Source organism: Schistocerca piceifrons, chromosome 1 (genome assembly GCF_021461385.2).
Source record: "Schistocerca piceifrons isolate TAMUIC-IGC-003096 chromosome 1, iqSchPice1.1, whole genome shotgun sequence".
Taxonomy (NCBI): domain Eukaryota; kingdom Metazoa; phylum Arthropoda; class Insecta; order Orthoptera; family Acrididae; genus Schistocerca; species Schistocerca piceifrons.
This window is the reverse complement of record NC_060138.1, coordinates 801,235,225-801,261,200: the sequence shown is the minus strand read 5'-3', so window position 1 is coordinate 801,261,200 and position 25,976 is coordinate 801,235,225. Positions and strand designations below refer to the sequence as shown.

The 25,976-nt window shown below is 42.3% G+C and overlaps 1 protein-coding gene across 1 annotated transcript in view; it reads right to left on the bottom strand.

Annotated features, from left to right (window-relative positions):
- The window catches only part of LOC124713815 (leucyl-cystinyl aminopeptidase-like), a 289,726-nt gene extending 265,653 nt beyond the window's left edge, over window positions 1-24,073 (bottom strand). Inside the window, exons 1-2 of the mRNA XM_047242975.1 lie at window positions 23,947-24,073; window positions 9,674-9,765 (exon numbers count right to left, since the gene is read on the bottom strand). Coding sequence (XP_047098931.1) covers window positions 9,674-9,748 — 75 coding nt within the window. The 5' untranslated portion in view covers window positions 9,749-9,765; window positions 23,947-24,073. The remainder of the gene's footprint in view (window positions 1-9,673; window positions 9,766-23,946) is intronic.
- Between the last annotated feature and the right edge of the window lie 1,903 nt (window positions 24,074-25,976).

Here is a 25,976-nt window from a genome sequence, read left to right as displayed (position 1 = left end):
AGGCAACATTCTGAGGCATCAAGGGATCACCAATTTAGTATTGGAGGGAAGCGTGGGGGGTAAAACTGATAGAGGGAGTCCAAGAGACGAACACTCTCACTGTGTGCTAATATTTTCATCTCTATAATAACTGAAGGTCATTCCACAATGAACGCAATTTTTGGAATACCCGGAATTTTTATTCAAGTAAGTTAGCAGCACTGAACGTTGTACAGTTTCAAATTATGTTCTTTATGGTTTATAATGGAGCGCTTCATGACGGAAGAGCCTGCAGTCATAACAAATACGTATTACAAAAATGGTTAATGTGCGCAGACACTGTTTGTAAACTCCGCGGAATGTTTGGTCAAGATAATAAACAAAATAAGTCGACTATGATGAGACTACCTGATAAATTTAAGAAAACGGGTTCGGTTGTGGACGTGAAACCCTCGGGGCGACTTCCTGTTAGTCGTTCTGTCGGAAACATCGTATCCGTGAGTGATAATGTTGCTGTAAGTCCGTTAAAATCTATGCATCGACGTTCATAGATGGATATTTCCAGAACTAGCATGCAACTATTCTGCAAGAAGTTCGACACCTTTGGGCCTATAAAATCCAACTGACGGAAGAACTGAAGCCACACGATCACGAAAAGCGCCGAGTATTTGTCCATTGGATGCTTGCCAAGCAAGGCGCGTACAACAGTTTTATGAAGAAAATAAGGTGCAATGTCTGTTGAATGGCTTCGTGAAAAAGCAAACTTGAGGAACTGGTGCACAGATAACTATCGAGTAATTATGAATAAAGCCGCTACATTCACAACGAAGATTATCTGGAGTGGCATTTGGGTTGGGGGCGGAATTAACAGTGGACGGCGAATGTCATCGCAAGGTGTTAAGAGAGCTTTTATTATCTGAACCGAATCGTATGAATGCTGAAGAAGTTTGGTTTCGACAAAATTGTACAACCTGTCACACATCGATTGCAGCAACAGACTCGTCACGAGAGAAGGTCCACGACCGGGTGATTTCTCGTAACGGTGACGATGACTAGGCAGCCAGCTCTTGTGATTTCTTTCTGTTGGGGTAACTGATATTTCGTGTGTATGCCAAGAAACCACGATCACTTCCAGAGCACAATGACGAGCTTCTGCTCGTAGTTTCCGAACTAGAGGCGCAAGGAAGTGGAAAACATACGTAAAATGTCATCGAAAGAACCAGAGTGTGCCTGCAGAGTCATGGAGGACGTTTTAGTAACATAATACACTGTCTGACAAAAGAATGTGAAGCACCCAGAAACCATAGTGGTATGTCAATGTAACTTTTTACATGTACACCTCATTGGTGTGTGTGTGAATGATTAGAGTTGCAACACTCTGTGACAAGTAGAAAGGCCATCAGAGTGCATTAGTGTTGTTCTTGTCAGCGTCAGATGTTGAGCAACGACTATGAAGTATATGAAGATGCTGCATATGCTTGTGAGACAGCGTTATCAGCACCTGACAGTTTGAAAGGGGCCTCATTGAGGGATCTATATGTGATATGACAGTGGTCCGCTGGTGGACTGCATGGGAATGTAAGGGCAGGAGTACTTGTTGTCAATTCTCAAATGGGTCATATGGTTATAAGCACTATGGGACTTAACATCTGAGGTCATCAGTCCCCTAGACTGAGAACTACTTAAACCTAACTAAGCTAAGGACATCATACACATCCATGCCCGAGGCATGATTCTAACCTGCAACCGTAGCAGCCGCGTGGTTCCGGACTGAAGCGCCTAGAACCGCCTTGTCAACGTTCCTGTCAACCAAGTCTGACCACCAACAGGGAGTATCGCCGTATTGAGCACCAAGGACATCGTGATCCAGTCACTTCTGGGCCTGCCATTTAAGTAATGGACTCCCTGCAACATTTTGTGTCATTTCGCATCGTTAGTCGGAGACTAGGAGCAGCCGGGCTAGGAAATTATCGTCCCTTGAGTAGGCTGTCGTCACACACCGCAACACAAACGGCTGTGTTTGGGGTGGTACCGTGACTGGAAAGCATTGCCTGCTGATGAATAGCGGCGCAATGCGTTCAGCAGTGAATCACTGTCCTGCATTATCCCGGATGATCATCGTCGGCGAATATGGTGGTGACCTAAGGAAAGGTCCAATTCTTCCAATGACTGAAGAGGCACATTTGTGTCACTCCTGGCGTCATGGTGTGGGGAACCGTGGGTGTGACTTCTGGTCATGGCTGGCAGTGAATGAAGGAAGTTTGACGACACAGCGGTACATAATGAACATTCTGAGTCCTCTTGTGTTACCTCTGATGCTACAGTATCTTGGTAGAATTTCTCTATAGGTCAATGCTCCTCTATACCGGACACGTATTTCTATGAACTGTCTGTTTGATGTTGAGGTTCTTCTGTGACCAGAAAGATCCCCATGTCTGCGCCCCATAGAACGTGTGTGGGACCAGTGCTGGCGTCAAATCTGTCCCAGTGTCAATACCCAGGATATCAAGGACCAGCTACAACGTTTGCAGGCTTATTTGCCTAAGGAGAGGATATAACGCCTTTACGGCACCGTTCCCCACCGAAACAGTGCATACATCCAGGCCAGAGAGGATGCAACCGTCATACTGATAAGTGGGCTCATACTGCCAGATTCTTTATAAAGTTGACTCCATTCTGTAATCTCTGTAATAGCATCACATACCCTCTCTACCCGTAATGTTTTATTTTGTTCCATCCCCTCGTCATCGGTGCTTCACTTTATTTGTCAGGTAATGAATTCCATACATAATCACAGGTAGAACACACTGCAGTAATGTACATATTACTGGATTTTATCAATAAATATATATGTTACTGAACACTGAAAAGTGGCGTTCTTTATGTGATACTTTTACCATATCCAAAGTCTTGTGTACTCTGTTTAGCATGTCATGTCCTTTGTTTACTCTTTCTTCCAGCGACAGGTGACCCACCATATTTCTCTTAAACTTGTCTCATTTTCTTGATAAGTCTGTTCCAGAGACTCCTTTCCTCACGTATTTTTTAGTACTTATTTATTTCATACTTCATCGGTATACTAAATTTTCAGCATTCTTCGATAGCACAAAATTTCAAATACTTTCTGTTTTTTTTCCTGCAGACTTCGTATCGTCCATTTTGCACTTCTAAACAACGCTGTACTCGAAATGTACACTTTCAGGGTCTACTTCCTCAGGTTAGTATCAATATCTGATATGTAAGACGTTTGTAGAAGAACGGCTTTTTTACCTGTGCGGTCTTATTCTGATAACTTCGTTTCTTCGGAAATGCTGCGCATTTCTACTTCCTAGATAAGAGAATTCCTTCACTTCTTTAAATTCTGTTCCATTTCCAGTTTATACGTCCCTGTTTTGTTTATCCATTATTATATTATTAATCGGCTATTCCAGCTCACGGTTCATGGTTCACTGTCCTAGATGCAGACAGACAATCTCATGGCTTCAAGGGCAACAAATTTTTAATATTCCATGTAATTGTGGATCAAATTTAATAATTTAAAATTCTACTGTAATTTAACCATTAAGTGGTATAATCTTAAGTTAAAGGTTTAACACAATAAGACAAGTATTGCTGTCGGAAACTGTGTATTGATCTTGAATCAGCGCTAAGTTACGGCGTGCAAATTATCCAGATTGTATTCATACGCTGTTTGAGAATTAGAGCACTTAGTGACTTTGAACAAGCTTTACACATCATTTCAAATATTTAAGAAACTTTTCCTCGCTAATAGCACTCTACATCCCAAAAGAAACAATGATGAAAAAAAAATCGTCGCTTACCAAATTTTCGCAGTACATGCAGTAAAACTTCAGCGTCACTCATTATGTTTTAATTTATTTCCTCTCTACCCTTAACTCTGTTCGCAACACATTTTGAAGGGGATACGCCCATATACCACTGAATGTACTTGCATCATTGTATCACCGTACGACACAAAGTTCGAGGAGATATGACGATATTAAAACTAGCTTCTCCATAAAATGAAGGGCAAATTACCAAGGCTACATGCATCCAGTATTCGATAATGAGAGTACTTAGCGATTTCTAACAAACTTTACAGATAATTTCAAACCTTTTCTAAACCTTTTCTCGCTTACATGCTTAACGTCAAAAATTTAGCACATTAGCTTATTTGGAAAGTAATGAGACGTTTGAAGCTACTTTATGCATGTGATATTGATTCTTTAAAGAATCGATGGTTTACTGGTTCCGTACTAGCTAGGCCGTCCATTCCTCTCAACAGGTCTAGTAAGTCTCTCTTACCGTTGGCCAGAAAGGCTAGTCGCGCGGGGTAGCCGAGCGGTCTATGGGCGCCCTGCCACTGTTCGCGCGGCTCCCCCCATCGGAGATTCGAGTCCTCCCTCGAGCATGGGTGTGTGTGTTGTCCTTAGCGTAAGTTAGTTTAAGTTAGATTAAATAGTGTGTAAGCCTAGGGACCGATGACCTCCGCAGTTTGGTCCCGTAAGACCTTACCACAAATTTCCAGAAAGACTAAGTCGCCTGTGGAGCTTAGCATTGAAATACATTCTCCTTGCATGTTCGTTATCCTTTCGGAATTTTATTTCACTTATTTCATTGCTTTTTGGACGTAGAAGTTGCCCAAAACAGGCGATAACCTACAGCACTGCCTTATACCTTTCCTAACACGAACGCGGCTTCATTGAACCTCCACGTTTCTCACTCCATTAGTGCTTATTCATCTGCCTCCGTAACTGCGCTCAGTTACACGGTTCAGTATCACTAACGTAAACACTGCATACGTCCGAAGTCAGCTGACCGAGGTGACCGAGCAGTTATAGGCGCTACAGTCTGGAACCGCGCGACCTCTACGCTCGCGGGTTCGAATCATGCCTCGGGCATGGATGTGTGTGATGTCCTTAGTTAGGTTTAAGTAGTTCTACGTTCTAGAGGACTGACGACCTCAGAAGGTTCAAATGTTTCAAATAACTCTGAGCACTATGGAACTTAACTTCTGAGGTCATCAGTCCCCTAGAACTTAGAAATACTTGAACCTAACTAACCTAAGGATATCACACACATCCATGCCCGAGGCAGAATTCGAACCTGCGACCGCAGCGGTCGCGCGGTTCCAGACTGTAGCGGCTAGAACCGCTCGGCCACTCCGGCCGGCGACGTCAGAAGTTAAGTCCCATAGTGCTCAGAGCCATTTGAACCATTTTGTTCGAAGTCAACGTTTAATAACCACTCACAGTCGCCAGGTACGGAAACGGAGTTTATCTGACGTCCAGAAGGGCATGAACATTGGAAACACTTCCGCAACGATTAAGTTCCTTGGAAAGGGCACGGCCGATTTCCTTCCCCATCCTTCCCTAACCCGAGCTTCTGCTCCGTATCTAATGACCTCGTTGTCGACGGGACGTTAAACACTAATCTCCTCCTCCTCTTCCTCTTCCTGCTCCTCTACTGACAACACAATACTCCCCCTGTTAAGTATGTAAACTGCTCGCATGTCGCCATAATTAAAGTACACCGTGCATTACAAAATGACGCCATGCGACATCGGTGTCGAGGCAACTGTGGTGCACCACGGGCCATAGACGACAGGGGCGAACGACGGCTGTGGACATGTGTACTGGCGAATAGACCTGCAACTGTTGAGCAACCGACCGCCACATGACGGCTAGAATTTGCACGCAGTTATCGCAACTGGACGTCCGCTTAGTGGCGGCAAGTGCTATTTTCAGATGAATCGCTTTTTATGCCCCGTGGAACAGTTGCCTATTGACGTGTACGGCGCGGATTTCCTGAAAGCAAACACCCTGCAACAGTCGTCGGAAGGGCCCAGGTCGGAGGTGGGAACGTTACGGTCTGGGAAATGTTTCGTGGAATTTCCTCTTTGATTTCGTCATCCTCGATGGCACAAAGGATTACCACAAGGATGCATCAGGCTTGTGACAGGTTGTCACATTAATGTGGTTGTGCAGTGTATTTCACCTAACACTGTCGAATAATGATCATTAACAAGGTATACAATTTTTCTTCAATCTCTTGTCCACTACCAAACGCAACAGCATTGCTTCTCTAGTATTTTTTCCCTTCCTGAAACCAAACTGATTTTCGTCAAGTAAGTCTTCAATTATTCTTTCTGTTCTTTTATATATTATTCTGGCCAGTTGTTTCCAAATGGTTCAAATGGCTCTGAACACTATGGGACTTTAACTTCTGAGGTCATCAGTCCCATAGAAGTTAGAACTACTGAAACCTAACAAACATAAGGACATCACACACATCCACGCCCGAGGCAGGATTCGAACCTGCGACCGTAGCGGTAGCGCGATTCCAGACTGTAGCGCCTAGAACCGCTCGGCCACCCCGGCCGGCAGTTGTTTCCAAGCATAGCTTTTTAAACAAAGCGGTCCGATAGCTTTCATGTTCATCCGCACCTGCCTCATACAGCGATCTGAAGATCTACATCTACATCTACATCTACATTTATACTCCGCAAGGCACTCCGGAGGGCACTTTACGTGCCACTGTCATTACCTCCCTTTCCTGTTCCAGTCGCGTATGGTTCGCGGGAAGAACGACTGTCTGAAAGCCTCCGTGCGCGCTCTAATCTCTCTAATTTTACATTCGTGATCTCCTCGGGAGGTATAAGTAGGGGGAAACAATATATTCGATACCTCATCCAGAAGCGCACCCTCTCGAAACCTGGCGAGCAAGCTACACCGCGATGCAGAGCGCCTCTCTTGCAGAGTCTGCCACTTGAGTTTATTAAACATATCCGTAACGCTATCACGGTTACCAAATAACCCTGTGACGAAACGCACCGCTCTTCTTTGGATCTTCTCTATCTCCTCCGTCAGACCGATCTGGTACGGATCCCACACTGATGAGCAATACTCAAGTATAGGTCGAACGAGTGTTTTGTAAGCCACCTCCTTTGTTGATGGACTACATTTTCTAAGCACTCTCCCAATGAATCTCAACCTGGTACCCGCCTTACCAACAATTAATTTTATATGATCATTCCACTTCAAATCGTTCCGCACGCATACTCCCAGATATTTTACAGAAGTAACTGCTACCAGTGTTTGTTCCGCTATCATATAATCATACAATAAAGGATCCTTCTTTCTATGTATTCGCAATACATTACATTTGTCTATGTTAAGGGTCAGTTGCCACTCCCTGCACCAAGTGCCTATCAGCTGCAGATCTTCCTTTTTCCGGAAATTTCCTGTTAAGTCCTCATCTTCATATATTTTGGCACCAACTGAAATAACCTTCTAGGTCCTACATCTCCATAGATTTCAATAATTACAAACTTACGTCATCGGCTCCTGCAACCTTCTTTGAGCTGAGATCATTCAGAGTTCTGCCGAAGTCAGACATCATCATTAGATCATCTATTTCTCCCATATCAACTTCGTCCTTCTCTTCTGTCACAGTTAATCTCCGTCGTTCAGGTCATCTGCCTCCAATTTCACCAGCATTTATTAGAGGTTTTTCCATTGACGCCACGTGGGTTAGCGCCTTTACATTTTCTTTCTCCGAAGTTACGTTTAATCTTAGTGTACGCCGTACCGCATTTTCCTAAAACGTATCTGATATTTTCCTCTCATCCACCATGATTTAGCCTTATAGTAATTTCTGTTAGTTTCATTCTAAAACTATCTATACTGCTGTCTTCTCACCTCAGTCCGCAGCTCGTGGTCACGCGGTAGCGTTCTCGCTTCCCTAACACGGGGTCCCAGGTTCGATTCCCGGTGGGGTCAGGGATTCTCACCTGCCTCGAGATGACTGGGTATTTTTGTGTCGTCATCATCATCATTCATCCCCATTACGGTCGGAGGAAGGCAATGGCAAACCACCTCCGCTAGGACCTTGCCTAGTACAGCGGTGCAGGTCTTCCGCATCGTCCCCTACGCTCTGTCAAGGAGTATGGAACTATATCATCTCACCTCAGGCTCAAGATTCGCACATATTCTCCATTTATCCATAACCCGAGTATTTATTGCTTTATCAATGCCTGCTTCGCTTCTTATTTAACTACAACTGTCTTGGCGTAATGCCTGTTGGTTTTTGACTCGTGATTTTCCTTAACGACTTCCCTGAGGTCTCGCTGCCGGACTGGAGCCGAGCCTGCGGCAGGAGACTGTCTGTATGCAGCTGTTGCCCAAACGCCTGAGGGCTTATCCCTGGTTATTACCGCTGTGGTTCCCCTCTTGTTACCTGCACCGTTAGTTCGCAGCAGTACCGGAAATTAGCGTTCGTTTACCTTGACGCTCTCTTCTTTCTTGTTGAAACTACTGTCATGTTTGAGAATTTCTATGGATTCCTTCAACAAGTGGGCGTCGTAGCTCTTCTCCACAGGGAGAACCTGTTTGTCGGTGGCTTTTACTATGTGGTCGATCTCAAACACCGCCCGCTCCGCTACGGCCGATTTCTCCACTCCTTCCAAAACGCAATAACGTTGATGTTCAGCAATCCTGGTATTCGCGTATCGCAGACATTTCCACACACGCACGTTGCGGTATACTCCCAACACTGCAAGTGGATTATTTTCGTCCTTTGTCATCTGAAACAGTGTTTACTCTTCTTGGTAGTTCTGCAAATAATCTTTATTCCGTCTTTGCCCAACATATGGCCGATTCTGTCCGTCACCTATCGTACCCGACATACCTTCTTCCCACTTGTCCGTTTTTCGAGTGTTATTTTCGCGACACTTCGTATGCAACCTGTGGAGAACCCTTTGCTCCGCAGGACGCATTCCACGTGTAGCATCTCACGGCTGAGGTGCTGCGCCCCACATATTTATGTTGTGTCTATTACACATTCCCCTTTCCTCGCTCGGGTGACGATTTCACAGTTTCTGTACGTATCGGTCCCTGTGTGTCGGTTTCCGATACACTCTGTGATTCAGGTTCTGACCATTCCTCGTAACCAGCACGTCTGAAAAGGATCGGTATCGGTCCTTTGTTACCTCCTTAGTAAATTTTATGTTGACATGGAGACTCTTCAGGTGTCTTAGGAAGTCACTGAGTTCTTCCTCAGCACGGTTCCATACGAAAAAGAGTACGTTTCTCATAACTTCGATAAAAAAGATGCCACGTCCAGCGCCTGTCTCACCTAATGCTCTACAAAGAAATTGTCAACCATTGGACTAAGAAGGCTACCCATGGTGACGCCTTCCAGCTGTTCACAGAAATCGCCATTCCACATAAAGTAGCTGATGGTAAGAGAGCCATGGAAGAGCTTGGTGACACCCTGTGGAAAATGAAATCGGTGTGCTTCAGATACTCATTTGTGTGGTTAACACATGTCGACGACGCCTTCGTCATGTGGAGTTATGCAACCCGATTGAGAGACCTAACATTCCAAAGTTCCGATACGTAGAACGTCAGTTTTGTTCCTTCTGATGATGATTTCTTTTTCTGACGGCGATGTATAAAATATACTTAGTTTATCTCTTAAAGCAATGTTTACACTTTTCTAAATCACATTATTGCAAGAAAATTGTTTTAAAAGTTAGATTTCTATCGCTTTACAACGCGTTCGTCTTCACAGTGGTTACACAGTGACAAATTAATTTTGAAATACTCTCTGACATTCGCGAAGAAGAGACAATAATAATAATGACTGATTTATTTCTAATCTAAGAGAATAATGAGACGACGTTTTTACTCACTCCAAAATCATCCGGAAAGATGCCAGACGCTGCAACTGCGCATACTAGCGCAATAATAAAAGCGTGGAGCTGCATGGTCCACGCTTTGTTTGCTGAAAAGTAAAATAATGCAAAACTTAGTTATTGATGTAGTGTAGAGCTTTTTTGGTAAGCAGCACCCATCGCAGGAAACAATAGGATGTGATGAAAGTCCAGAACTCATTCCTAATGGCAAGCCACAAGAAATATTTCCACACCAGTCGAAATTACTAGCAGTAATTGACAACTTGCCCCCGAAATCGATCAGTTTTACTGTCTTCTCAGTTGACAATTAGAGTCTCAGCAGGCACTGGTGACAAACGACATAATTAAAAAGAAGTATCGAAACTGACTATAAAACAGTCAGCTGAACTTTTATCTGAGTGGTGATAATTTTAACGTTGTTAATACTGCTGTCACTCAAGTTTCAAGGACTACTCCCATGAAACGACGAAACAGTACGTTAAAAAAACTTTACACCAGTTGTAATGAATCTGGATTAAGATAAATGTGAAAATGACTAACGCAATTTTTATGACCCTGTCAAGGAAGGTAAAAGTGAAAATTTCTCATGAGTTAGTGGAACATGAGTTAGTGGAACAAGTTGATAATTTTAGGTACCTAGGATGCCAAATAACCAGTAACATGACAAGTAATCAAATAGTATTTTCTGATGTGCGGTAAATGCAGAATTAAGAAAAAGATCAGTGAAATGTTTTGTATGTAGTTTTTAATGGGTTGTACCGAAACACGCAGCGGAGAAAGGAGAATTGCTGAGAGGATTTTAAGATGTGGATATGAAGAGGAATGGAAGACGAAAAATGGAGAGATAAAATGAGAAATGAGGTTCTGTTACACAGGGTAGGTGAGAAAAGACACGCACAGAAACCAGTTAAGAGGAGGAAAAGAAACTGACGGCGTCATGTGATGAGAAGAGGCTGCATAATAAAGGTTTCGATAGAAGAAAAGCAAAATTTATGACAGGTTGAAGAATTTCAGACGAAGCGACTGCCAACATGTAAGACACTGAATTTTGCTATTTCTGGAGGTGGGTGTGAAGGCATCCGTGACTCGTAGAGCAAAAAAAAGAGTATAGTTGCGACTGGCTGCTGTAATTGGTCATATAAGTGTCAGAAATATCAGCTCATTGAAGAGAGCTCTGGAAATCTGCCAAAAGGCATGCACCCGACCAAAAGGTACATTACTGTAACGTCAATAATGTGAGAGAACTCTAATTCGTAGGTACATCGAGCAGACCACAGCAGAAAGAATAATGTACCTAATGTTCTCAGTGTGTAAAACAATATTGGACTCAGAAAGAAATAACTACACAAGAATATCGTTAAGGGCGATAATGACTGTAAGTCACATTTTAGAGAGAAGACCTGTAAAAGAATCTATTTCACGATGGGTTGTGAAGGCAGCAGCTCATAAGAAATTTCTAATTACAGCTGGAAGTGAAAATTGAATATAAACGGGAAAAATACAACATTTTCCCCGCGCATCTCAGTACAACAAGACATTCGGGCAACATTGGGAACACAAGTAACACATCGGGAATAAATCTTTCAGTCTGCAGTGGACTGTGAAACATTCTGGCACATTAAAACTGTGGGCGAACGGGGACTCATTCCCAGAAGGCAAGGTGTCGTGTTCGAATCTGGGTTTGGCGCACATTATCGCTGAGAAACTTTCAAATTCTACATCTTCAATTAGCCAATAATAATTTATTAAATCCTTGTTAGTGCTTTCTTTTTCTTATTGTTGCAGAGTAATTGGTCAGTTGCCTTGATGTAGTGCATCGCATTTGCTGAAAAAATATAAACATTATGCTACAAAATATAACACATTAGGAAACGATGCATAATATAGTAACCTGGAAAGGAATGCCAGTGTATGTGACACAATTTTTGTAAGGGGCAAGAAATTCTGCTTTTAAAATTCAAGCCCGCAAGAAAAACAATTACAGCTTAAAAACTAAAAACGCATAATACAGTGATTTTCTGGAGTATTTGTATAACGAATAAATATAATCTCAGTTGAATTTAATGGTGACACACTCACCAACAAATATGAACGGTGAATCTAACGATTGTGACGAAATTCCGAGTCTACAGAATTTCCTCAGTTACTGCCAGACTACTTTTTCACGACACTCAAGCGAAAACTAAGCAGTCGCTGCTGCTCGTCGTCAGAAATAATTGCTGTAACTCAAGTGTCTGGGTGTTTGCCAATTCTTACAATGATACAACCTAACAAGACGAAACGGTCTGAATTACACACCGCCAGATGCCCTTCAAATCAAGAGAAGCAGACTGAGTAAATGTGACGACCCATCTCGATATTGGCTTAAACAGCGTTTATCAAGTAATAAAAATTAGAAACTATGTGATCTGATGTTGATTCTTTTTTAGGCAAATATGTGAATGTCGTACGGAAATGCTGGCTCGTCATTCAACAAATCCTCAGTTTTCTTTTCTGTTCTTTTGTACAGTAATCTTGGAAGCAAAGTTGTTAGGCTGATTGCGCGATAGTTTTCGCACTTATCTGGCCTTGGTGTATTTGGGATGTTGTTGATGATATTTTACAAATGTCTGATGATACGTCTCCATACTCGTAGTTTCTACAAACCAACGTAAACAATCCTTTTGTTTACCACCTTCCCTATGATTTTATAAATTACGACGGAATGTTATCTATGCCTATCACCTTACTTGATCACAAGTCTTCCAAAACTGTTAAACTCTGACTGTAATGTTGGATCCCCTATGTCTTCCGTATTGACGCTTCTTTCTTCTTCTATCAAGTCATTAGACAGTTCCTTCCCTTCGTAGAGAATTTCACCGAAGGTTGTTCCAACTTTTTTATGTGTTGAATTAGTCTTCCCGAAAACCGGTTCTTTTCTTATTTCTTCCCAATTTTCCTGCTGCCATTTCGTTTTGGATTACCTGCACTTCCTATTTATTTCATTGCTAAGTGACTTACATTGATGTATTCCTGTATTTTTGTTCTTCCTTCATTTATCGATTTCTTTTGTTACCTTGCTCTTACCTATATTTGTTCGGTCCGCTTCTGTGAGTGCCCTTCCTCCACTCATTTACCTACTGTGGTATTCATTATCTTAGCGTCTGCAGTCCTATAGAACTTCAAACACATATCATCATTACTCAGTTCTACAGTATCCCACTTCTTTCCACATTCCTACTTCTGGACGATTTTCTAAACTATATTTATATCTGCTCCTGTGTAAGCCTTACAATCTATTCCTGATTTCGGAATCCTTTTTCCATCATTTTGACCATTAACCAGCTGGAATCTTCCGTGTTTCCAGGACTTTTTCAAAAATACTTCTCCCTTTTGTTCTTTTTTAACAGTTTATTCGCCATTACTAACCGAAATTTGTTGCAGAACTCGACTGATCTTTCTCCTCTCTCATCTCTACTACCAAGACCATATTCTCTCCTATCTCTCTTTGTTTCTTCCTCTAATGTAGTGTTCCACACGTCTATGATCATTAGATATGCATCTCCCTTTACATACTGAGTTACACGTTCAGTATCCTCATACTCTTCTCCACCTTTTCTTCTTCTGCTTGTGATGTTGGCATATATATCTGAAGAATTTTTATATCTACATCTACATCTACATGGATACTCTGCAAATCACATTTAAGAGCCTGGCAGAGGGTTCATCGAACCACCTTCACAATTCTCTATTACTCCAATCTCGAATAGCACGCTGAAAGAACGAACACCTATATCTTACCGTACGAGCTCTGATTTCCCGCATTTTATCGTGGTGATCGTTTCTCCCTACGTAGCTCTGTGCAAACAAAATATTTTCGCATTCGTAGGAGAAAGTTGGTGATTGTAATTTCGTGAGAAGTTTCCGTCATTACGAAAAACGCCTTTCTTTTAATGAAGTATCATTTCAGTGGCATTCTCTCCCATATTTCGCGATAGTACAAAATGCGCTGCCCTTCTTTGTACTTTTTCGATACACTCCGTCAGTCGTAGATGGTATAAGGATGCCACACCGCGCAGCAGTATTCTAAAAGAGGACGGACGAGCGTAGTGTAGGCAGTCTCCTTAGTAGATCTGTTATATTTTCTAAGTGTCCTTCCAATAAAACGCAGTCTTTGGTTAGCCTTCCCCACAACATTTTCTATGTGTTCCTTCCAATTTAAGTTGTTCGTAATTGTAATTCCTAGGCATTTAGTTGAATTTACGGCCTCTAGATTTGACTGATTTATCGTGTAACCAAAGTTTAACGGATTCCTTTTAGCACTCATGTGGGTGACCTCACGCTTTTCGTTGTTTAGGGTCAACTGCCAATTTTCGCACCATTCAGATATCTTTTCTAAATAGTTTTGCAATTTGTTTTGATCTTCTGATGACTTTATTAGTCGATAAACGACAGCGTCATCTGCAAACAACCTCAGACGGGTGCTCAGATTGTCTCCCAAATCGTTTATATAGATAAGTAACAGCAAAGGGCCTATAACACTACCTTGGGGAACGCCAGAAATCACTTCTGTTTTACTCGATGACTTTCCGTCAGTTACTACGAACTGTGAACTCTCTGACAGGAAGTCACAAGTCCAGTCATAAAACTGAGATGATATTCCATAAGCACGTAATTTCACTATAAGCCGCTTGTGTGGTACAGCATCAAAGCCTTCTGGAAATCCAGAAATACGGAATCGATCTGAAATCCCTTGTCAATAGCACTCAACACTTCATGCGAATAAAGAGCTAGTTGTGTTTCACAAGAACGATGTTTTCTAAACCCATGTTGACTGTATGCAAACAGACCGTTTTCTTCGAGGTAATTCATAATGTCGAACACAATATATGTTCCAGAATCGTGCTGCGCATTAACGTTAATGATGTGGGCCTGCAATTAAGTGGATTACTCCTACTACCATTCTTGAATATTTGTGTGACCTGAGCAACTTTCCAGTCTTTGGGTACGGATCTTTCGTCGAGCGAACGGTTGTATATGATTGTCAAGATTGGAGCTAATGCATCAGCATACTCTGAAAGGAACCTAATTGGTAAACAGTCTGGAGCAGAATACCTGCTTTTATTAAGTGATTTAAGTTGCTTCACTACTACGAGGATATTTACTTCTGCGTTGATCATGTTGGTAGCTGTTCTTAATTCGAATTCTGGAATATTTAGTACATCTTCTTTTGTGAAGGCATTTCGGAAGGTTGTGTTTAGTAACTGTGCTTTGGCAGCACTGTCTTCGATAGTATCTCCATTGCTATCGCGCAGAGAAGGCATTGATTGTTTCTTGCTGCTAACATACTTCACATACCACCAGAATCTCTTTGGATTTTCTGCCAGGTTTCGAGACAAAGTTTCGTTGTGGAAACTGTTGTAAACATCTCGCATTGAAGTCCGCGCTAAATTTCGAACTTCTGTAAAAGATCGCCAATACTGGGAATTTTGCGTCTGTTTAAGTTTGGCGTGTTTGTTTCGTTGTTTCTGCAACAGTGTTCTGACCCGTTTTGTGTACCAAGGAGTATCAATTCCGTCGTTTGTTAATTTATTTGGTATAAATCTCTCAACTGCTGCCGATACTATTTCTCTGAATTCAAGCCACATCTGGTCTACACTTATATCATTAACTTGGAAGGAATGGGGATTGTCTCTCAGGAAGGGGTCAAGTGAATTTTTATCTGCTGTTTTGAATAGGTTTACTTTTTAGGATTTGGGGGTTACAATATCAGTCTCCCTACGACAACCCTGTGTTCACTCATCCCTGTCTCCGTTTTGATACTCGTTACTAACTCAAGATTATTTGTTGCTGAGAGGTCAAGTGTGTTTTCACAACCATTTACTATTCGCATGGGCTCATGAACTAACTGCTCGAAATAATTTTCAGAGAATGCGTTTAGCACAATTTCGGATGTTGTTTTATGCGTACCTCCGGAATTAAACATGTATTTTCGCCAACATACCAAGGGTAAATTAACGTCGCCACCAAATATTATCGTATGAGTCGGCTACGTGTTTGAAGTCAAACTCAAATTTTCTTTGAACCTTTCAGCAAATGTATCATCTGAATTTGGATGTCGGTATAACGATCCAATTATTATTTTATTCCGGTTGCCAACAATGACCTCTGCCCACACTAACTCACAGGAACTATCTACTTCAACTTCGCAACAATCTACTTCTAACAGCAACAAACACGCCACCGCCAAGCCAACCGTGTTTAGCCAATCCTTTCGGAACGCCATTAGGTTCTTCGCAAAAATTTCGGCTTAGCTTATCTCCGGCCTTAGCTAGCTTTTAATGCCTATAACGATTTGAGCATCCGTGATTTCTACTAGCGCTTGGAGCTCTAGTACTTTCCCAACACAGCTACGACAATTTACGACTGTTATAGCGATGGTTCCTGTATCTACATTTTTCCTGTGTTCGGCCTGCACCCTTTGTGGCTGAAGCCCTTTTTGTGTTTTCCCGAGACCCTCTAAACTAAAAAAACCGCCCAGTCCACGTCAAACAGCCCCTGCTACCCGTGCAGCCACCTCCTGCGTATAGTGAACACCTGATGTATTCAGCGGAACCCGAAACCCACCCACCCTTTGGCGCAAGTCGAGGAATCTCCAGCCTACACGGCCGCAGAACCCTCTGAGCGTCCAGTCGTATAATCGAGCCATCAGTGACCAACGTCTGTGAACTGGCTTCTGTAATCTACTGTAGCAACTATTTTCAGTCTGATGGTTGCATGTGTTTCACTATAATGTTTGGCTGACTTTGGAACTGGTTTCGGTTGGAGCAACAATAAGATGAGTTTTTGACAAATTTAGACATGGGATTAATTACCAAAATCGTACTATTCTCATCAACAAGTACCCTTTTATCTGAAACTTAGATCGTCAGCTGTGTCCATGTGAGTTTTGACCACTCATAGAACAATCTTTTATGTATTTTGATAAATCTGATGCCTGTTGTTAAGGTCGAACTGAACTCGTAGAGTAACCTCTAATTGCTTTTAGTAGTGCCACTAACAGATCATTATGTGTTTCGATAAGTAGTACAGACAATTGAGATTTGTAAGTACTTAATTTGAGGGTCCGTTGCGACTTGTAAAGTGTAGTACAATAATCGAACTTGGGTCACCGCTAGTGTGCCTTAACCTGTAAGTTTCAGTAGTAAGAAACAGTCACTTTTGTTTGCACAAGTAAGACCTGTGTAGATAGTCATAATCCAAAAAGGAATACAATGAGACCAACTCCTATACAATCAACTAGGCAGAATGTTATCTTCGTAACGATATAAACATTTGCATGTGAAAGTGTTAAACTGTGATGTGTTTATCACTGTGATCTGAGCGGAAAATAACTAAAATTCTAACAAAAATGATTGTATTTCTACACTACTGGCCATTAAAATTGCTACACCACGAAGATGACGTGCTACAGAAGCGAAATTTAACCAACAGCAAGAAGATGCTGTGATATGCAAATGATTAGCTTTTCAGAGCATTCACACAAGGTTGGCGCCGGTGGCGACACCTACAACGTGCTGACATGAGAAAAGTTTCCAACCGATTTCTCATACACAAACAGTAGTTGACTTTCGTTGCCTGCTGAAACGTTGCTGTGATGCCTCGTGTAAGGAGGAGAAAGGCGTATCATCACGTTTCCGACTTTGATAAAGGTCGGATTGTAGCCTGTCGCGATTGCGGTTTATCGTATCGCGACATTGCTGCTCGCGTTTGTCGAGATCCAGTGACTGTTAGCAGAATATGGAATCGCTGGGTTCAGGAGGGTAATACGGAACGCCGTGCTGGATCCCAACGACCTCGCATCACTAGCAATCAGAAATGACAGGCATCTTATCCGCATGGCTGTAACGGATCGTGCAACCACGTCTCGATCCCTGAGTCAACAGATGGGGACGTTTGCAACACAACAACCATCTGCACGAACAGTTTCACGAAGCTTGCAGCAGCATGGACTATCAGCTCGGAGACCATGTCTGCGGTTACCCTTGATGCTGTATCACGGACAGGAGCGCCTGCGATGGTGTACTCAACGACGAACCTGGGTGCACGAATGGCAAAACGTCATTTTTTCGGATGAATCCAGGTGCTGTTTACAGCATCATGATGGTCGCATCCGTGTTTGGCGACATCGCGGTGAACGCACATTGGAAGCCTGTATTCGTCATCGCCATAGTGGCGTATCACCCGGCGTGATGGTATGGGGTACCACTGGTTACACGTCTCGGTCACCTCTTGTTCACATTGACGGCACATTGAACAGTGGACGTTACATTTCAGATGTGTTACGACCCGTGGGTCTACCCTTCATTCGATCCCTGCGAACCCTACATTTCAGCAGGATAATGCAGAAGGATGTAGGTTGCAGTAGGTACTGGGAGATGAAGAAACTTGCGCAGGATAGAGTAGCATGGAGAGCTGCATCAAATCAGTCTCAGGACTGAAGACCACAACAACAACAATGCACGACCGCATGTTGCAGGTCCTGTGCGGGCCTTTGTGGATACAGAAAATGTTCGACTGCTGCCCTGTCCAGTACATTCTCCAGATCTTTCACCAATTGAAAACGTCTGGTCAATGGTGGCCGAGCAACTGGCCCGTCAGAATACGCCAGTCACTACTCTTGATGAACTGTGGTATCGTGTTGAAGCTGCATGGGCAGCTGTACCTGTACACGCCATCCAAGCTCTGTTTGACTCAATGCCCAGGCGTATCAAAGCCGTTATTACGGCCAGAGGTGGTTGTTCTGGGTACTGATTTCTCAGGATCTATGCACCCAAATTTCGTGAAAATGTAATCACATGTCAGTTCTAGTACAATATATTTGTCCGATGAATACCCGTTTATCATCTGCATTTCTTCTTGGTGTAGCAATTTTAATGGACAGTAGTCTAGATTATCAGTCAACGTATGGGCAGGCATAGTCAGTAATTACAAACTAGGCTCGTTTCGTCTTCCATCCCACTGAAATGCACCAGTGTACGCAGTGTTCATCAGAGACATACTATCGAGGTACCAGGATCATATCCCACTTGTTATTAGTCAGCAGATGTGGTTCAAACATGATGGATCCCACCTCAATGGACTGAGAGTCAATGAAATACTAGATCAAACATCCCCTGAAAAGTGAATAGGTATAGAACGTCCAGTTTCATTGCTAGCACATTTAGCCAACCTCAAACCACTTGATTTCTTCCTGTGGGGCCGGGTGAAAAGGATACTGGGTATATTACAAAGAGTACAGCAGAACTTTGTGCGATGATGCCATGCCTGCATCTACGCAGGGGGGCGCCATTTTGAACAACTGTTGTAAATGTAACAGCTTGTAAGACTTGTACAAGTAAATGAAAATCATTATTGTGCAACCGAAGATATAGGATTTTCGGTCTCTCTGACATCGAGTTATGTGCAGCATTATTAGGCAGTTAACGGGGAAAGTTACTTGAGGGTGTTGGGGAATATTCAGCGGGAAGTCTGTACGGCATGATCAGGTTTCGGAAGTAGACGCCCTCAGTTTGACCTCTATACAAGGCGAAGGCGAAACTTGAGTGGATTTTCGCTTATACCTTTCGACCCTGTCGTTTCCGGACTCGAGTTCCTTACTCAAATTGGTACATTTACTCTTCTTCACTATTCCAGAAAGTTTGTAACACCATCCTCGTAGATAGATCGTCTTGTGCAACGATTTCAGTGCGTTGTGCAACCTTTCTAGCTGGAGGGCAATTTTAAGATAATGTTCGGAGACATAAAGATGCCGGATATTATCGTGTGTTACATGCTACTTACGCTAACAACTCGTAAAGATATGTTGCCACTAACGCAGACTAAACTAGGCCCGCCCTGATAGCCGTTGTGTCAAAGTGCCGTTTCCAGAACAGGAAGGTGCACCAGTCCCGGGTCGAATCCACTCTGCGGTCTGACGACGATGGTCGGTGTGCCATCCAGCCTTGACGTAGATTTTGGGCAGTTTCCCTCATCCCACTAGGCGATTAGCAGGTTGGTACCTAAGTCCCGCTTCAGTTACACAATTTCCAAACATTTAGAAAGAATTCGCTCACTTTCACATCAATAACATTACGTGCCGACAGTTGGGGTACACATATTCCATCCCAGAGGGTAACTGGGCGGCAGCATGAGCGGAATCTAGCCACTATTACACTAATCGTGCCAAATCCGTTAATAACCATGCCGTGCGTGCGTCGATGGGGGACAAAAGCAAAAGAAAAAGAACAAAGCAGACCAAACTAAACGTCGCGCCATTTTTCATCCACATCTCGGGGGGACAAGTGTGGTGATCATGATGGGCATGAAAAACACTAAATTGTTTCTTAAACAACGCCACGATTTATTTTTCCGCCATAAGTGCTCAAACGATCTAGTGAAATGGCCTTTTGACGCCGAAGTCGATGAGACATACGGCACTGCAAATTTTCTAACGTTTCTGCAAGAGAATGTGTTGGGGATGTAGTGCACCCGGAAAATCTTCCACGATAATTCTCTTCATATTATTGTAAGTAAACTGACATTTCCTAGCCGGCCGCTGTGACCAAGCGGTTCTAGGCGCTTCAGTCCGGAACCATGCTGCTGCTACGATCGCAGGTTCGAATCCTACCTCGGGCATGGGTGTGTGTGTTATCCTTAGGTTGGTTAGGTTTAGGTAGTTCTAAGTCTATGGGATTGATGACTTCAGATGTTAAGTCACATTGTGCTTAGAGCCATTTGAATTTTGACATTTCCTAACTCCCTACCAATGAGTCTATTTGTATTTACCTACGAATGAGTCATTTAGGTTCCGTGCATGATACGGTGGCCGATGCGCAGAGACCAATTTTCGTCCAGAACTCTGGGCGAGTTCATTCGTTTGTCTAAGAGGGGAGACCAACATCATCGTTTGCCATCTTTCTGCATGTCGACGACGTACTACGATGACAGAATCGGGCTATATGCGTTGCAATCTTTCTCAAATTATTGTACAGAAAGTATTCCTTAAAAAAAATCCGGTTTGTATTACTTACGGCTTTATATGTCAGGTTCACAATGACGTGCCCATCATTTCGTTAATGGTCATTGCATATTTACATAGAAACAGGACACTGAGCGAAATTCGAAAAGGTTTGCAATGAAAAATATGGGTTACTATGATTTTGGGTTTGGTGCATATTACATAGTATGTTGCTGTCTATGAAATTTAGCTGACATATAGAATGTTTCTTTAGATTTGGGTGGAGGTCTCTACTTGCCACCAATGTCGAGAAAATTGATCTGATGTAACACACCCATTTGCGATCACATCACGCCAGTGATAAAACCAGAGTGGAATATCCACAACATTTCTCATATTTCATTACAATTTGAGATACTTAAATGAGATTTTCGTAAATGATAGCATGCAAAGAGGAGAGTAATTTACGATATTGCTGTTATGAAAAATTTCATTATCTACCGTGTTATTTCATCAGCTACAGACTTTTACGATGAAAGTAAGAAAAGAGAAGCTCAAATTAAAATAATAATCAGCGATTACTATTCAGTGCACTTATTTTGGCGTAACGGAAGCATTCCTCATTTGGGATATGAAAGATTGGTTTTCAATCGGAAAATGCATTTTATACTTCTTCTATACTCTCGTGTTCTGCATAACGAGTGCGCTCTTATTGATTCTTCGTTTCACTGTTACCAGTTTTGTGGAATGTTGCTTTCCTACAGCAAGGAACTATAGATATTTGCTTTTACGCTCTTTAGTAATGAAACATATAACGATTCTCTCTTTTTAAAGACAAAGTGATACTACAAAAATGTGTTGACAAGGTTGAAAACACATCCGTGATCAACAGAATAAGTAAAAGGTAGTACAAAACATTTACTGACCTGTTATGGCGAACCTTTCCGATGCGAAACCCGTAATGGCTGAGTTTTATTTAAAAAAATATAGTCAGTGATAATGTTTATTATTCATATCAATTTTTAAAAAAATACAGTATTTCTGCGTAGCCATGATATTATAATTTCATTAAGTGCATTAAAAAGTGGAGGTTTACACCCAATCCATTGTAAACTTCAGTTAGTTGCTATCATCTTAACAACAGAATGGGCAATGCAAAGCCAAATGTCAGATTTAATGGTCGACTCCTCCACCAAAATATTTAGGTGTAACTCTTGATAGAACCTTGTCCTGCAAGATACACTTAGAAAACATCCAAGCAAAGCTGAAAGCTCGCAGTTACACCACACAGAAGCTGAGTGGTATGTCACTGGTCGCAAGAGCTACAGCACTGCGATGTTCTTCCTTAGCACTCGTCTACTCTGCCGCCCACTGCTGTTTTCCTACATAATAGTTCACAGATGAGGAAAATCAATGTTCAGTGAAATGCAGCAATGAGGACAATAACAGATACATTAGGTCTAGTTCTCTTCGCTGGTTACCATCTCTAAGCGACATTGTGTCACCACATCTGCGAAGACATATTGCCCTTCTACAGGAATTTGAAAAAGTAATTAAAGCGCCACAGATCCCAGTCCACTCTGATGCGGTCATACTTAGAATGAGCCAATTAAAATCCAAGCACTCACCCGTCATATCGACAGAATCGCTGCAAGAAATGGATTTCTACATCAAATGAAAATTGGTCAGAAACGTTGAGTAGCATTGCTCATAAGTAATAAGACCTGATACAATGTCAGTCGGCATGGAATTACCGCGACGTACTTGAAAGGCAGTTGACAGGCCTTATACAGGCCATAGTATCCGTGCAGAAATCATCCACCGAAGAGGAAAGGCTTTACCTTCTCAATGTAACTGTGGCAGTGAATAGAAGACAGTAAAAGGCATTGTAACAAGCTGTTGCAAGCGAATTTATCCTGGAAATCTAGAAGATTCCTGTGAAGTGACAGAAGGCCTCCCTTGAATGGACTGGAAATTTCGATATTAATTTGAGATTTATGGTTTCAGGTCTATTTATTTTGTAAAATTATGCAGTTCATTACCTTGGTTGCTGTTCAGTTTGTATTGCCGTAAGTTAAACAAATAAATAAATAATTTCATGGTAGACAGAGTGGCTGTTCTTTGTCAATCAAGACAGTGAAATGACTATAGAAAACCTAATTGTGAAATCAATATGCTGTCTTTACAACGCTTTTACTATGACGAAGTACATTTTTAAGTCACACTTCTATCAACAGGGCTTCATTGCAATGTCATCTCACAGAAATCCATATATCTGAATTCTTTTGATTTGTTTTTTATATGACAGTCAACAAATTTTGAAACGTCCCCTTAGAAAAATTTTGAAGTGACTATGCTGGTAAACCTGTTACCTTATTTGATTTTCAAACAGCTGAGCAAAGCTGAACGTACTCAGACATTTCTCTCTTTACTTATTCTGATCACCACTAAACTGACACACAATATTTTTTTAGAGCAATGCAATCTGACTTTCAATAATTCCTACAAAAGAATGGCCGTGACTAACAATAACCTATATCTTTCACGAGCCACTTACTTCACAAAAATCTTCGTTACTCAAACTACTGCAATATAGCGAGTGCCAATACTGCCAGCTAAATAAAAGATTCTAACTACTGAAGGCACTAACTACTGATAGGCACTGTTAGCAAATGAAAGATTTTGATAGAGAACAAACAATGTATTTACCTTAATAATGTTCAAAAGTCATCATATATATATCTATCAAACCATGACACCCATCTTTACAAATTTCCTTTTTCTGGCGGACACACGTCTAGATCGTCCGTTAAAACTCTGGCATCTCTCTCTCCACATCCACCACTGCTGGCGGCTCACCTCCAACTGCGCAACGCTACGCGCTTTTCACATCCAACTGTCCTACACTACAATAGCGAATATTCCAACAATGCCAACCAGCCACAGACAGCACACAGCACAGCCAGTGATTTTCATACAGAGCGCTACGTGGCGCTACCAACATAAAAACCTAAACAGCCTACTTATAGTTTCATAGATAAGCGTTTCTGGTGCGTTGACATAGTACGAAAGTCTTTACATAACATCAGATGATGAAGCTGTGACTTAGGGCAACAGGGATATAAATACAGCAGATAGATTTTATTATTAAGTTTTCCATCGTAATTTCAGTTTTTGGCTAGGCAGGAGAAAATAAAAAAGGACAGAGGCAGGGAATACCGTACAGCCTGTATGCTGCAGCATAATCTTCAGTTGAGTGAAACTGAGGTGAGGATCCGCTGTTAATACTTACTGTGGGCAGGCCTTGCCCGACTGGCGCGTTCGTTATCGAGGTGCGTGGATACTGGACGCCTGACTGACCCGTCGTCTAACTGAGCAGCGCCTGAGGCTCGACTCTCCCGCGCTACGTCACCAGGGCAGTCGGCGGCACCGTGTAAGTGGCCACAGGCAGGAAGCGCTAATTCGCGAACGGCGGCCAAGAAGAAAGGCACTCGTGGGTAGATTGCAACACGAGACCCCGTCACGTCCCACACCACCACTAGACCTTTCCCGCTACTAATGGAATTGACCCGAATGAAGGACACGGCCACGGGAACCGTCTCTGGAAAGCGACACTCATTTCGCAATACCTTCATCAAAAGCTGCATCAACATCTGAGTACCTATAGGTTACATCATGATCCTATCTTTAATAAACTGATACACAGACTGCAGCGGACACAGTGACCTTTATAATTAATGTCTAGCTAAACCACCACAGGTCGTGTGATACATCTTCATTACTGGTTTCACTCATCATAAGCGAGCATCCACAGATATTAACTGCCCTGGTAGCAACACATCGTCTGAATGTTTGCGAATCCAACTGGCAGCACTTTACATTGGCGATAATGCCATGTGGACCTTGCCAAGTGGACCTTTAAAACTACAACCTTTCGCCACCAGGGCAATGAATGTTTCAGAGTCCCAGGATGCTCGCGCCAGATGAGTTAAACGAGTCAAATACGTCAGATAACACATAACCTGTGCCGGTTTACCTGTAAACTGATCCTACGTTTTATTACCGTTGATCAATAACAGGCACATATCGGACACTAACATTTTCCTTGTTTTAGTGTTCAGTTAGAAAATATATGTGAATTTGAGTTAGACCCTGCGAAAGGCTCCTAACAGATTAAAATGCGTAATACCTTATATGAAGCACTTCTAAAGGCAACGGAGGCCTTTTTATACTCGATGCCAAAGATCGTTGGCAAAATTTTGCGAGTTTGTCGAAGTCACAAGTTACATGGCGTAGTGCATTTGTTGCTACACGTAAGAATTTTGAATTAAAGAGTTGTAAATTCAGTCTACTTACGAAATCATTTGGATAGATAAACTGTCTACATACATCCAGTTGGATACTTCTGTCATTGTCACCTTCATCTTCAGAAACAAATCCCAGCTGCCATAGCGGAGTGAAACCTTCGCACCTAAAAGTAACTTATGGCGTGCACCAAGCGAGTTTTTAGGATGATTGCAGTTCACAGTATATATAAATGACCCAGTGGATAATGTCAACTGATCCATGAGACTGTTCTTCATAGAGAAGGCGCAACATTTATAGCGAAATACTGCAAGGCATACAAGATCTCAAGGCTTAGTGCAGGAACTGGTGGTTAAGACTCGACATAAGCAAATGTAATGTATTGCATACAAATAGGAGCACATAGCAACTATTGTATGATTACACGGTTTCCCAACTATCATTGGAAACAGTCAAATTCGTTATACTCGTATGTTTGGGGATATGCACAAGGAGAGATCTGAACTGGAACGATTGCATAAAACTATTCCCAGGTAACACAGTTGCCACACTGAAATTCACTGGACGAATCCTTAGGAAGTGTAATACACACACCAAAAAAGTTTTGCATCACCTCGGTTCTGAGAGTTCCAGATCCTATACAGAAAATTGGAATAGAGATCAACATAAACATCATTTCCGCCCTTTTATTGCTCATAAAAGCTACACATTGCGTGTTGCACCACCGTACAGCGAGACCTTCAGAGGTGGTCGTGCAGATTGTTGTACACACCAATACCTCTAATACCCAGTAGCACGTCCTCTTGCATTGATGCATGCCTGTATTCGTCGTGCCAAACTATCCACAAGTTCACCAAGGCATTGTTGGTTCAGATTGTACCACTCCTCAAGGGCGATTCTGCATAGACCCCTCAGAGTGGTTGGTGGGTCACGTCGTCCATAAACAGCCCTTTTCAATCTATCCCAGGCATGTTCGATGGGGTTCATGTTTGGAGAACATGTTGGCCACTCTAGTCG